The 14916-nt window shown below is 49.0% G+C and overlaps 1 protein-coding gene across 1 annotated transcript; it reads right to left on the reverse strand.

Annotated features, from left to right (window-relative positions):
- Positions 1–2176: 2176 nt before the first annotated feature.
- Ucma (upper zone of growth plate and cartilage matrix associated) lies at positions 2177–7366 on the reverse strand. Its single transcript, XM_048367472.1, has 5 exons — positions 7299–7366; positions 6878–6943; positions 6675–6770; positions 3224–3322; positions 2177–2360 (listed from the first exon to the last, which is right to left on the reverse strand). Exons 1-5 carry the CDS (start codon positions 7354–7356, stop codon positions 2263–2265), a joined length of 417 nt encoding a protein of 138 aa, XP_048223429.1. The 5' UTR covers positions 7357–7366; the 3' UTR covers positions 2177–2262.
- Positions 7367–14916: the final 7550 nt, after the last annotated feature.

A 14916-nucleotide genomic window follows, 5' to 3' on the forward strand; every position in this document is an offset into this window, starting at 1 on the left:
GTTCAAAAATTCAAACTACTCTACTACTAATTTCCTATTAAATGTGGCTGCTCCCGTCCCCAGTCACATTACCTTTGGCTTCCTTTCCCCCCTGGCCAAGGGCTTTCAGCAGAGGAATTCTAGGCTGAATTGGAAAACCCTGAACTAGAATGGAGCCTTTGTTAAGGATGAGGGTGAACAAGGTAATAGAATTCTTATTCAACTCTTTTCTGCCAGAATTCTTTATCTACAGCCTGCATACCAAATGTGGCTATTGGACAGGCAAAGACAAGCTGTTTGTTGGCCATTCTCCCAATCCCATCTCCATTTTTGACATCTGAATGGCTCCAGCATTATCCTGCAGACACAACAAGCAGGTGGTCGTGCCATCCCCGTTTGCTAGCATAGGAAACAGCCGCTCACCAGCAAGCAAGGAAGTGTGTTATATTTGCTGATAGGAAGAGACAGGCTGCTCTTGCCTTCCAGCTGCAGTTAGAAGGGTATGGCCTTGGGCTGGGGTTATGGCCTAGTGGCAAGAGCGCTTGCCTCGTATACTTGAAGCTCTGGGTTCGATTCCCCAGCACCACATATACAGAAAATGGCCAGAAGTGGCTCTGTGGCTCAAGTGGCAGAGTGCTAGCATTGAGCAAAAAGAAGCCAGGGACAGTGCTCAGGCCCTGAGTCCAAGGCCCAGGACTGGCAGAAAAAAAAAAAAGAAGGGTGTGGCCTTTTTCTTAGCATGGAATGGAAGTGCAGATGGATCTTTGTACCCACAGGTTCTGCATCCATGGATCCATAGTCAACAACAAGTAAATAGTATTCAGGCCAGGTGCCCGTGGCTGACATCGGTAATCCTAGCTACTCTGGAGACAGATCTGAACATTGAGGTTCAAAGCCAACAGACAAATCTCTTATTTCCAATTAGCCAGCAAAAAGCTAGATGTGGAGGTATAGCTTCAGTGGTAGAGCACCAAACAAAGCTAGGCCCAGAGTTCAAGCCTCTGCACCCTCTTTGGGCGAAAAAAGGTATTCAGGATGACAAGGATGTGGGGTCTGGTGGCAGGCAGGAGCAACCAGCCAGGAACCCCACTCGTGAGGAAAGCCAAGAGTGGGACAGGAGCATAGTGAAAGGAGAATGTTTTCATGTAGTCCTTTCTCTTTTCTGACCCCAGAGAAGAACCTGCTTGGACTGGTCTTGATTTTTTTCCATTCTGTGGAACTCCAGGTCAGAAGCCAGGGTTGAAGCAGAACAAGTGGATCAGGGGTTCAGAGCCAGAGTGGCTAGGGTGACAGGTGGAACTGTGCGACCCCCAAAATATACACTGAAGTCCTAAGCTCTAGTATATGTGAGGATAACCTCTTTGCAGATATAATTAATTAAAATGAAGAAGTAATCTTAGCTACTCCAGAGGCCAAAATCTGAAGATCATAGTTCAAAGCCAGCCTGGGAAGGAAAAAGAGACAGAGAGAGAAATCCATGAGACTTCAATTAACCAAATGAGCTGGAAATGGAGCTGCGGATCAAGTGGTAGAATGCCAGTCTTGAGTGAAAACACTTAAGGACAGTGCCAGGTCCTGGGTTCAAGCCCCAGTACTGGCAAGAAGAATAAAGAGGGGGCTGAGGAAGAAAAAAGAGACAAAGGCAGGAAGGAAGGTAAAGATGGCAGAGACCCCATGAGCAGGAGGTCATGTGACAGAGACAGAATGGAGTGAAGCTGTCAAGACTGGTGCTCTACCACTTGGGCCACAGCTCCAATTTCCTGCTTTTTGGTGATTCATTGGAGCTAAGTCTCCATATGGACTTTTCCTGTCCAGCGTTGATTCGTGATCCTCAGATCTCAGTTCCTCCTAAGCAGGCAGGATTACAGGCATGTGCCACTGGTTCCTGACTGCAGGACCAACTTTCCAACACCTGCCTCAGCAAGATTGACATTGTCACTCAAGGAGACAGTTGAACACACGCTCCCTTGAAGAGCTGAGAAGAAAATACATGGGGTGGATTCAGCGTCTTTATTTGTGAGCTATAAGCAAACCTAAAATCTTTTCTCTTTACTGTGATTCTTTATGTTGGCCTTTGAATTGACAGGAGTTCTAACGGGGGAGCAATGGCTAAGCAAGGGGACCCCCAAAGCCACCAGGCTATGCTGTTGGCCTGAGGCCTGCAGACCACAACGGGCCCCAAGCTGAGGCCCTGCGGGGCCCTGTTTGTGTGGGGAGAGGAGCTGGCCCACGGGGTGCTGGGGTGCTGCCCACTCCATGCTCCTTGGGGGCTGCAGGGTGAGGTCAGATGTGGTGGCGGTTGTAGAGATAGGAAGGGTACAGCCCGTCATAGTGCCACTGTCGCCACTGCTCCACGGCCTCGCGGCTCCTCTCTTCCTGCTCTGGGGAGGAAAATCCAAGTCATCAGCAGGACCAACCGAACTTGAGCCTGACGATAATTACCCGCCAAGCAGCCATCAGCCCACAACGCTTGCTGTGGAGACCTGAGCCAAGTGTGCCGAGACCTGGAGACCTTCGAGATCAGAGCTGCAAGGAGCCTGGGCCCAGGAGTCCACAGGCTTTGTGTTATAGGTCAGCTCAGAAAGCAGAGGTCACCCATCTGGCTGCCAGTAGACCCTTGACCAGCAACTGGCACCAGAGGCCCATACAAACAGCCAGTGATCATCTCCACTGTGCCCCAGCCAATGGGAACATCAGCACTGCCTCCTCTCCCTGTCCCCCAGCCAATGGGAACATCAGCACTGCCTCCTCTCCCTGTCCCCCAGCCAATGGGAACATCAGCACTGCCTCCTCTCCCTGTCCCCCAGCCAATGGGAACATCAGCACTGCCTCCTCTCCCACACTTTCCATGCTCTCTACAGCCACAATGGGGGCCTTCCACAGGCATGAATTAGAAGCAAATCCTCTCTTCTTCTCTGCTCCAGTTAAAAGAAATGAGGGAAGCCCAGTGCCTGTGACTTATGCCTGTAATCCTAGCCACTCTGCAAGCTGAGATCTGAGGATCATGGTTCAAAGTCTGTGAGACTCTCATCTCCAATGAATCAGCAAAATGTCAGAAGTGAAGCTGTGGTTCAAATGGTAGAGCACCAGACTTGAGTGAAAAAGCGAAGGAACATGCCCAGACCCCGAGTTCAAACCCCAAGACCAGCACATAAGAAAGGAGGGAGGGGGAGGAAGGAAGGCAAGCCATGCAATTTCCCCACAGAGCTCTACTTCCTTGAAGACTCTGGCTGGAAGCTCTTACCATCCTTTTGTTCTTCCACAAAGTTCTCAAATTCATTCCTTTGTTCTTCATAATATTCCCGCCGTAGCTCATCAGCCCTCAGCTTCTGCCTGTTTTCCGCTGAAAAAGGACGAAAAAGTGAAGTGTTTCCCCCCAAGAGCCGGGTGCAGTGACTCACTCCTGTAAGCCCAGCTATGGGAAGATCAGTTAGAAGCCAGTAGATGCAGAAAGTTAATGACCCCCTATCTCAAATAATCCGGGTCTGGTGTTTGATGACTGTCATTCCAGCTGTGCAAGAGGCATAAATAGGAAGGTTGAGGTCCAAGGCTATCTCTGGGCAAAAAGTGTAAAACCCTATCTGAAAAATAACTAATGCAAAATAAGGCCAGGGGCGTGGCTCCGCCTAGCCAGAGGCACCGGATTCAAACCTCAGTACTGGAAAAAAAAAAAAAAAAAAGTTGCCTACAAAAGGGCACGAAGGGCACACATATCAGAGCGTATCAGCATTGTGTCCCCCAAAAGGTAAATCTGGTGTGAGGATGTGGGGTTGGGGTGTCACTGAAATGCTTATTTCCTGCCATGGACCGTGAAACTTGACCGGCCTGGGAGACCATCCAATCCAGCAGCCTCACTTCGCAGATGACAAGACAGAAGCTCCAAAGACACAGTGACTCGGCTCCCATTGTGACGCCCATGCTGTGAGGCGGGCAACCCAGACCCCTCAGGAACCTCAAAGGAACTCCTTACATGACTAAAGTCGGATCCACGCTTCAAGCCCAATCAACACTCTGAACACCTGCCACAGCCCAGCCACAGGCTGGGCTGAATCCCGGGATTCAGAAGGCAAGTAAGATCCGGCACTGGGGGCCCAAGCCTCTAATCCCAGCTAGTCGGGAGACTGAGATCTGAGGAGCGTGATTCAAAGCCAGCCCTGTAGGGAAGTCTATAAAGCTCTTAGCTCCAATTAACCACCAGAAAACAGCAAGTGGTGCTGTGGCTCAAAGTGGTAGATCCCTAGCCTTGAACAAAAAGGACTTAAGGACAGCACCAGGCCCCTAGTACAAGCAACTGAAACGAATTAATTAGTTAATTAATTAATTAAAATAAAAAGGTAAGGGAGGGGAGGGGAAAACTGAGAGAGAACAAGAGACAGCATGAATACAAAGAGAAGGGTGCTCTTTACCTGACTTCTGAAATGGTAACCCTTTTGTAAGTCGCCTTTATAATAGCTGTAAAAGTAATTTTTAAGGCGAATTAGAAGATGCTATCCCTCCATAGAAGAAGAATTGGCTTGTCATTCAGGTAAGGAGCAGAATAGAAAAACAAATTTCAGGCTGGTGGGGGATGGCTCATGCTTGTGCTCCTAGCTCCTCAGGAAGCTGAGATCTGAAGATCTCAGTTCAAAGCCAGCCCAGGCAGGGAAGTCTGAAAGATTCTTACTTCCAGCTAACCACCAACAAGCCAGAAGTAGAGCTGTGGCTCGAGTGGTAGAACAGCAGAGTGCCAGCCTTGAGTGGAAAAAAGCGAAGGGAGAATGCCTTGACCCTGTCTGAGTGCAAGCCTCAATACTGGCCCCCGAATCAGTAATGACTTAAAAAAAGGAAAACAAGTTTCAACAGACAGAGGGTGTGGTTCAGTGGTAGAGCACTTGTCTAGCCCGGGAGGTCCTGAGTTCATTGCCCAGCATTGCCAACAACAACAGTAACAATACGACTTTATCCAAGCATGATGGCTGCTAGAATAAAAGTCTATGAGAGCTGTGGTTTGGAGGAAGACACTATTTAAAAATCTCTGTTCTCCAGATTCCTCTAACCTGTGCTGCGACTGGAAAAATTCATCAGCAACCCCCTTTTGGGGTCACTGCGGATTCTGGTGTCACTCTACAAACCAGAAGGCTTCCACGGAGGAAAGAGGGTTTAGTTTAGGCAAGCAGGTGTTTCACAAAGCCACTGCTCATTCCTAAAGAAGCATTTTCCACCCTCTGTGCACTTGGGTGGGGGGAGCTAGCTTCCCAAGTTGCCTTTTTAAAGGTGCCAAAAAATGCACCTTTGGTTTAGCCGAGAGCAAAAATGAATTCATTCTGGAGACAGGGATGGGCTCCGGTGAAATGACTCACCTTCCTGTGGCCTGCTTTCCTTTCCAGAACATATGTAGTTTGTTTTGATCCTAAAAGAATCAGTTTTCTTGTGTATTTGTTTTGCCGGTCCTGGGGCTTGAACTCCGGGCCTGGGCACTGTCCCTGAGCTGCTTTTGCTCAAGGCTAGCACTCTACCACTTGAACCACAGCACCACTTCTGGCTTTTTTCTGTGTATATGGTAGTAAGGAATCGAACTCAGGGCTTCATGGATGCTAAGCAAGCACTCTGCCACTAAGCCACATTGCCCAGAAATTGAGAGGAGTCAGAGCCCTTGATCCTGGTTCTAAAGTCAAGCCAGGTGGCAGGACCGTAGTGGTCTCACCTGTCCCCAGGAGTTAGCCGCATGGCCTCAGATGCATTTGTATGCGATCGTGAGTGTTCACCAGGCTCTCCTGGGCCTCCCTGGTCACCTGACACCCGAGCTCTCAGCCACGGTGGGGGGCCCCCAGAGCCAGCCAGCCATGTACCTCCTTGTGTTGAGTGAGCTTCAGAGGAGAAAGACACTGGCCTGTTTTAAAATCATACCACCTCTCCCTCGGCCACCTGCTGACAGCTGACATGGCTGATTACAATCAAGACCAACTCAACTGCTATCTTTCTGGTATTTCCTGACAGTGGCCAGCTTTTAAAATCTCCCAAACTATGTGAGGTCTGGAGATTTTCCTAGTGTGCTTAGCCAAATTTAAAAAAAAAAAAAAAAGGTTAGAGGGGAAATCTCCTCTCCAGACCTTTCCCTGTCACTTGAAAAACAGCCCTTCTGTTTTTCTAAGCAAGTCACCTTGCCTAGCGTGCCCGGGACACAAGGCGCTCATTCAGCGGCACACGCAAGGAAAGAATCAAACCAGAGCCGCGGCCAGGACAGTCTCCACTCGGTCTTAGAAGACTCAAGCTCAGGGACAGGAAACACAGCTGCTTCCAGGGGTTCACGGATCAAGGAGATTGGGGTCCTGCAGCTTGGGGACCCACAGGGCAGCAGCCGGCAGTGCCAAAGACATGGTGCCCCAGCTAGCTGCCTTGGAAAGGAAACCCTTGAGGCCCGTCAGTGTGCACACAGCTCCATCAGGAAATGAGAACCACAGGCAGGAAGTGGCTGAGGCCACTTAGCCCTGAGCTGTCCCCAAGCCCACACCTGCCAGCCCTCCAGCCCTCTGTGCTCGTCCTCTGCATGCGACACTGCTGCTTGGTGGCACACGGTGCCAGCACCCCAAAAACACCCTGACGTGCTATGCGCAGCTTTTCCTCTGTACGCGTCTCACTCTCCAGCTTCCAGACTCCCCGCGACGCTGGAGGACCCACATTCCTGCAGAGGGAGAAACGCCACCCAGCTTCCTTACCATTCACCTCATCCCGGGATTTGGGGGACCGTCTGCTGCGTCTCTTGAGGAAATTCGAGGCATCTGATTCTTGCATGAAAATCTTCTGTTTCGAATCTGGAGGCCGAGAAGGTGGAGAGACGGGGGTGTCACACCCAGCCCAGGAGTTGAGGGGCCCGGGCAGCAGGAGCCACCTGTTCTGCATGGGGTGGGGGGACACTCACCTTCCTGGGCCTCTTCTCCGGCCGGCTGCCGGCTGCCCACTGTGGCTCCGGTCCCCTCCCGTGGCACTGAGGGACAAGGACACAGGGGGCTGCAGTCTGGGAGGGGGCCAGGTCCCGAGCCAGGCCTCGCTGTCCTTCCTGGGCCTTGTGCAAGACCCTCTGCCTACCATATACTCACTACAAAGCCACCCCCGGGCTGGGTTTCTCCTGTATTCTTCTTCCTTTGCTGTTTGTGGTTGGATTACCCTGTGTATCACACACACACACACACACACACACACACACACACACACACACACACTTCACAGCCATCTGAATAAGCACACCTCTTCCTATCTACACCACCTAAGCAACTTACCTGAGCCAGGTAAGTCCTACTGGGCGGCTAGCACAGTCCCCCTTTGACCCACCCACTACTTACTACATAGGAGCACGAGAGCCGAGAGGCAGGACAGGAGAAGGAACTGTCTCCCAGTCATCTTCGTAGGGGCCGAGCAGGCGAGGTGTCCAGGCCCCCCAGAGGCTGCGGATGCTACCACCACTCGCTTGTACGATCCTCACTTCTGAGTCAGTCAGTCCAGGCAGGGAGAGGGAGGGGATGGAGGCTGGGATGCCGCTGGGGGGGAGTGGGAGGGGTCCTGGCCGTGGTTTCCATTGGCTGCTCCTGGCTAGGGCACTGAAGATGTTTTTGGCACCTGGCAAACCTCTGAAGAAATGGAACTTGCAAGGCGAGGGGCCCCTGGCAGGACGCGCGCTGAAGCATCCTTTCCAGAATCGACATCCAGGGAGGTGCTGTTGAGAAGGCTCAGCCCAAGCGTCAAGATGCCGGAGATCAACCTCGGGTTTCAAAGAGTTCCACGCATCTGTGTCGGGGGGTCACGACGCTAGTGCCGGAGGCTGAAGTGTACAAGGCAGAGAGGAGCAAGGCCCGGGAGGGGCCATTTTCATTGCAAGGTCAGGCAGGCAGGGGCCCTAATGTCTGCAACGTTTCTCATGGTGATGTCCATCCAGACAGGCGGACCTCTTCCCTTGACACGTTGTTCCCAGATGATCACCAAAGCCAAGAAAGTCATAGAAGCCGTGGGTGGGAGTCCTCCATCCCTTTAAAGACCCGGAGAAGCTGCCTGCCAGGGCTTCACGCCTGCAAACCCAGCTACTCACGAGGCTGAGCCCTGAGGATCTCGCTCAAAGCCAGCCCCGGCAGGAAAGGCTGTGAGACTTAGCGCCAATCAACCGCCACACGCAGAAAGTGCAGGTGTGGCTTAAGTAGTAGAGCACTAGGCCTTGAGCACAAAACGCTCAGGAACAGCACCCAGGTGCTGAGTGCAAGCCCCAGGACTGGCACACACACACAAAAGAATGATTGTGAGGATGTAGGAGGGTGAAGCGTTCGAGAAGAAACACAGCTAACCACACCTGTTTGGAACAACCCTCAACACACACCCCTGTGTGGGGGGGAAATGGGCTCCTAGAAATGTGAGAGCTAATGATACCAGCTCCCAGCCCCTTTGACAAGATATGATGCTCCAGCAGCACTGTGTTACCAGCTGAAGAATTCCCCTTCAGCCCCCCGCTCCTGGGCTGCCCATGTGCTGCTAACAGGGCCTGCAGGTGAAATGAACCCCCTACACACAAGCTACAGCTCCTCTAGGCCGGCCCATGACTGTTGCAATGGCTGGGGTATCAGGAGACCTGGTCAAACTCTCACAAGTATTGTACACAGGATTTGTCCAGTCACGTGGCATTTGGGCTGTCTCTTCTGGTTGCTCTATCTCAGTAAGCAATGTCAACACCCATCCATCCAAGTTACACAAGAAGCTCAGAAGCCATCTGAAATGGTGAAATGTACACCCTCCAATGTCTCCCTGCCCCTAGCTCATTGGGCATCACTAGTCCCATTGATTCTATTTCTTCATTCTTTTTTTTTTTCCTTTTTTGCCTGTATTAGAACTTGAACTCAGGGCCTAGGCACTGTCCTTTATTTTTTTATGCTTAAAGCTGGCACTCCCCTACTTGATCCATAGTTCTACCTCTGGTCATGTGCTGGTTAATTGGAGATAAGAGTCTCACAGAGTTTCCTGCCCAGGCTGGCTTCAAGCCTCAGATCTCTTGCATAGCTAGGATAACAGGTATGAGCCACCCACATCTGGCTCCCTCCCTTTCAAACGCTTTTGAAATTTCTTTTCAAATGCTGTCTGTCCTCCCCATTCTTAGTCTTCCTGACTACCCCAGACACTCTTTCTCTAAGTGTCACTGCTCTGGACAGGTCCCCTCACACTCCATGACACTGGGAAAACACTCCAATCACCTCCCTGCTTGAAATTGCACCATGGTTCATGGGTCATGTCAGCAAACATGGGAGCAATTGCTCAGTGCCTGCCAGGCCCCACTGCAAGGACTTGGGAGGCCTGAGCTGTCATTCTCCCGTTGATCTGGGTGATGGAGAAGGGAAATAAGATGCAGAGATAAGGGGCTAAGAATATGGCCTAGTGGCAAGAGTGCTTGCCTCATATATATGAAGCCCAGGATTTGATTCCTCAGCACCACATATATAGAAAAAGCCAGAAGTGGCGCTGTGGCTCCAGTGGTAGAGTGCTAGCCTTGAACAAAAAGAAGCCAGGGACAGTGCTCAGGCCAAGTTCAAGCCCCAGGACTGGGGGAAAAAAGATGCAGAGGTAAGTGACTTGCCAAATGTTGACAACTATCACCCCCTGACTGCCTCTCAGGGAGGAAGGGCAGAATCCTCCCGATTCCCAGGCCTGTCCTAGCTCCAGCCCCAACACACCTGCTTATACTGAGAGCTACCCTCCTGCCTCCGGCTGCTCAGGAAGGCCCGGCTGCACTGGGCCTGTGACCACGCCCTCCACTCTAGCATCTGATTCACCCCCACTCCAACTCCCACAGATGAGTATTCCAAAGAGACAATTTACACACACGTTACATGTGTGTATTTTTGTAAGCACGTTTTTGCATGTCATATAATGCACTCATTTATAGCGTACAATTCAGTGGCCTTTTGTGCATATGTATGTCTATGTATGCCCAGAGTGGGACTTGAATTTGGGCGCTTGGGCACGGCTGTCCCTGAGATCTTTCACTCAAGGCTGGCACTGTGCCACCTGAGCCACAGCTTCACTTCTGGCTTTTTTTTTTTTTTTTTACTGGTTAATTGGACATAAGAATCTTGTAGATAGGGCTGGGGATATGGCCTAGTGGCAAGAGTGCTTGCCCCGTATACATGAGGCCCTGGGTTCAATTCCCCAGCACCACATATATAGAAAATGGCCAGAAGTGGCGCTGTGACTCAAGTGGCAGAGTGCTAGCCTTGAGCAAAAAGAAGCCAGGGACAGTGCTCAGGCCCTGAGTCCCAGCCCCAGGACTGGCCAAAAAAAAAAAAAAAAAAGAATCTCGTAGATAGACAGGAAAGACTGTATTGGCTTCAAACATTGATCCTCAGATTTTAGCCTCCAAGCAACTGGAATTACAGGCATGAGCCACCAGCACCTGGCAATTCAATGGTTTTTAGTATACTCACAAAATACTGTCACATTACATCATCATCATCATCATCATCATCACTATTATTGTTATTATTAGCAGTACTGGGGTTTGAACTCAGGGCCTTCCACTTGCTAGGCAGGCACTAAACCATTTTATCCGTACACCCAGCCCTTTTTCCTTAACTTATTTTTTCAAATAGAGTTGTCCGTTCATGCCATGGCCAGCCTGGACTGCTATCCTCCTATTATGATTTCTGTGTACCTGGAATGACGGGATGACAGCCTTGGAACCCCACACCGAGCATTTTATTGGTTGAGATAGAGGCTTGTGAATTCTTTACCCATGTTGGCCTCAAGCCATGAGCCTCCCAATCTCAGCCTCTCAAGTAGCTAGAGTTACAGATGTGAGCTACCAGGCCTGGCACCACAGTCAATTTGAGAACAAATGTGTTGCCATAAGAAGATTTGTGCCCACTAAGAGTCCTCCATTTTCCCAATTCCCTAAGCCATATGGAACCATTCATCTATGGTCTATTCCCAGCGTTGATGTTTCCTCCTAGTGAAATCTTACAATGTATAGCTTGCTGAGTTGAGCTTCTTTGCTCTTGGCATGTTTTCAAGGTTTACTGATGTTGTGGCACACACCATTAACCCTTTCCTTTCTGTTATTGCATAATTCTGAATAAGAAGACTTGCTAGGTTTGTTTGGGTCCTGGGTGGTTTCCATCTATTGGTTGTTGTGAGAAATGCTTCTATGCACATTTGTGTAACGGTCTTCATGTGAGAGTATCATTTCATCTCTTAGATATGTTCATCAGAAAGTAACCTTGTGTTTGATATTCTGAAAGACTGTTTCATTATATCAAATTTTCAACTATTCATTTATCTCCTTTGGTGCTGTGATGTCTCTTTAAGGGAACGTTCCATCTTGTTCATACCTGAGGTAGTGCCTGACATTTATGAAGACTAGACACATCATAAATGTTTATTGAATCAATCAGTGGGAATGCTCTAGCCTGACAGAATTAAAAGGAAACATTTATATGCTCATTTCAATGGGCCTATTTATGAAAAGGGATCTGTAATTTCCAAGTTTATATGTGTCTGGGTTTAAGACCCTTCTCAAGAAGCAAGAATGGATTATAGGCTAGATGCCTGTGGCTCATGCCTGTAATCCTAGCTACTCAGGAGGCTGAGATCTGAGGCTCAAGGTTCAAAGCTAGCTCCAGGCAGGAAAGTGTGTGAGACTTTTAATCTTCAATTAACTACCAAAAAGCCAGAAATGGAGCTGTGGCTTAACGTGGTAGAGCACTAGTCTTGAGCATAAAAGCTCACAGACACTGCCCAGGTCCCGAGTTCAAGGCCCAGACCAGCCAAAATAAGTAAATAAATAAAAAGTAAATAATAGATGGTAGGATGCACTTATGAAGGATCATCCAAAAAGGTGACAAAAATCTCTTTAATAGTCTCCCAACTTTTGGAGAAGGAAATTGCCTACACTTTAGACAGATTTCTTCTTCTTCTTTTTTTTTTTTTTTTTGGCCAGTCCTGGGCCTTGGACTCAGGGCCTGAGCACTGTCCCTGGCTTCTTCCCGCTCAAGGCTAGCACTCTGCCACTTGAGCCACAGCGCCGCTTCTGGCCGTTTTCTGTATATGTGGTGCTGGGGAATCGAACCTAGGGCCTCATGTATCCGAGGCAGGCACTCTTGCCACTAGGCTATGTCCCCAGCCCATTTCTTCTTGATTCTATGCCTCTCACCTCCCTTTTCTTAGAACATTTGCTTTAGAAAACTTGCCATTTAACCACTTCTCTGTCATACCTGACAGGAGAATTGGTACCACAACTATAGACAAAATGCCATAATATTGGCAAATAGCCTATGTGCATTTGCCCATATGCTGTTGTTTTTGTTGTTGTTATTTGGGGGCGAGGGAGGGCTGAGATGAGGCCTTGCTGTCTAGCTTAAGCGAGCCTCATCATGTGATTCCTGTCTCAGCCTTCTTATGACTAGAATTAGAGGCAAGCACCATCATACCTAGTTTCCACCTACTTTAAATGATCTCTAGGGGCTGGGAACATGGCTTGGTGGTAGAGTGCTCACCTAGCATGCATGAAGCCCTGGGTTTGATGCCTCAGCACCACATGAACAGAAAAAGCCAGAAGTGGTGCTGTGGCTCAAGTGGTGGAGTGCTTGCCTTGAGCAAAAAAGACACCAGGGACAGTGCTCAAGCCCTGAGTTCAAGCCCCAGGATTGGCAAAAAACAAAACAGTTTTTTTGTGTTTTGTTTTGTTTTGCCAGTCCTGGGGCTTGGACTCAGGGCCTGAGCACTGTCCCTGGCTTCCTTTTTGCTCAAGGCTAGCACTCTGCCACTTGAGCCACAGCACCACTTCTGGCCATTTTCTGTATACATGGTGCTGAGGAATTGAACCCAGGGTTTCATGTACACGAGGCAAGCACTTTGGCCACTTGGCCATATTCCCAGCCCCAAAACAGTTTTAAATTATCTCTAGATTATTTATAATCTGTAATGGAGTACAAATAGTTTATAAATGATTGCTGTACTATATATAATAAGGAACAATTGCAAGAAAAAAAAAACTATGTGTTCAGTACAGATAAAAAAAAAAAATTCGTCTATATGCTGGTCCTGTTGGCTTGAACTGGGGCCTGGGCACTATCTCTGAGCTTTTTAGCTCAAGGGGAACACTGTACCACTTGAGCCACAGCTCTACTTCCAGCTTTCTTTGAGGGAAGGGGATGATTAATTGGAGATAAGAGTCTCACAGACTTTCCTGCCTGGGTGGGGTTTGAACCATAATCCTCAGATGTGAGCCTCCTGAATAGTCAGGATTATAGACATGAATCACTGGTGCCTGGCTACAATTGAAAAATATTTATTAAACTATTTTGTTGGTTAAATCTTGTGGACACACAACCTGTGTATAGAGGAGGTTGCATGTACAACCTCTCTTAGCGCCATGACTCACGGAGTAGCTTTCTAAAGGAGCTGAGAACCATCTTTCTGAAATGTGGCTATAGAAAGTACTTATACGCTACCGGCTGGTCTCTGTGAATGGGTCCATATTTAACTTTAGAGATATGCTGGCCAATTTGCAAAGACAGATGGCCTGTGAGATTCTGTTACTCCTTCAGACCAGCAGTAATTTTTGTTTTGATACAGGGTCTCATTCTGCAGTCCAGTCTGGCCCCAAACTTTCAATCCTGGCTCTGGGAATATGGCCTAGTGACAAGAGTGCTTGCCTCATATACATGAAGTCCTGGGTTCGATTCCTCAGCACCACATATATAGAAAATGACCAGAAGTGGCACTGTGGCTCAAGTGGTAGAGTGCTAGCCTTGAGCAAAACAAACAAAAACAAACAAACAAACAAAAAAGCCAGGGACAGTGGTCAGGCCTTGAGTTCAAGCCCCAGGACTGGCAAAACAAAACAAAGAACCTTTCAATTCTCCTGCCTCAGTCTCCTGAGTGCTGGGATTAGAGAAAAACACTACCACACCTCACATTTCACTCCAGATCTTTCAGCCTGCTTAGCCCCTTAGCTCAGCCCTGTATTGCAATCATCTTGAGTAAAGTCTTCCTTGTCTGTTTAATTTGGTTGGGTGTCATTTAGCCTTGACAATGACATTGACTTAATACACCACCTATCCTTCAGGGACGTACAAATAATTCCTATCACCTGGAAATGGCCCTAAGGGAGAATGTATCTTTGCCAATGAGGCACCTCAAACCCTGTTCACCTACAAATGTTACCCAATATATACATATGAAAGCCATGGTCTGTGCCTCAGATTAAGTCTATACTGGGGACGGGAGGGGTGGAGTGGAGACAGATGTGGGGAAAGTCAATGGAAGGGGTGACTTTGACCAAGGTGCCTTGTCCTCACAAACCGTCAGGTTGCATTGAAACCCCTTTGTACAGCTACTTCAGGATTCATTTTATAGAAGGACATGTTGTGTTCTTCCATTCCGCCTTGCCCTCAATGAACTAATTATGTCCCCTGTTGGGACGTGGTGAAGTAGGTGTTATACCACAGGAGAAACTCATGACAGAACCCGGAGATACCCGGAATTGAGCCTCGTTGGGGAACATGATGAGCACCCTCCTCAGATCTCAGAGGCAACAAGAAGGACATGTTTTCCATGTGAATCTGAGAGCTCGTTTGTTGGGCAGGAACGCGATGGTTTGCATTTTAAGCTCATCATCCCACTTGAAGTCCCTCGGGTGTGACTTTGTTGACACAGGTGGGTGTGGAAAATGAGAGCTTTGTGAGTCAGGACAGCAACTTCTAAATTCCTTCTGGTTTCTTCCTTTCCTGGGGAAGCCATCTGGTTTTTTTAAGTGCTGAACCAGAGAGTCACGGCACATCTGAGTGGCACATTCCGTCACAGAAGGTGGGCACGATCGCTGGATAAACAGCCACTTGCCGAGTCCTTTCCCAGTGTTCTCTGCTGCCCGAGCCCTTCCCAGATCCCCATGCCCCGCGGTCCATACCAAAAAGATGATGGCAACACCCT

The sequence above is a fragment of the Perognathus longimembris genome, chromosome 18, assembly GCF_023159225.1.
Source record: "Perognathus longimembris pacificus isolate PPM17 chromosome 18, ASM2315922v1, whole genome shotgun sequence".
In the NCBI taxonomy this organism is placed as follows: Eukaryota; Metazoa; Chordata; class Mammalia; order Rodentia; family Heteromyidae; genus Perognathus; species Perognathus longimembris.

Bases quoted from the DNA above. Each gene is read 5' to 3' on its own strand.
- Ucma (XM_048367472.1), bottom strand. From the start codon at position 7,356: ATGACTGGGAGACAGTTCCTTCTCCTGTCCTGCCTCTCGGCTCTCGTG. The intron at 6,771-6,877 runs GTGAGTGTCCCC...CTCGGCCTCCAG, and splicing joins CGGAGAAGAGGCCCAGGAAG to ATTCGAAACAGAAGATTTTC. The intron at 2,361-3,223 runs GTAAGAGCTTCC...TTTCCTCCCCAG, and splicing joins TGTGGAAGAACAAAAGGATG to AGCAGGAAGAGAGGAGCCGC.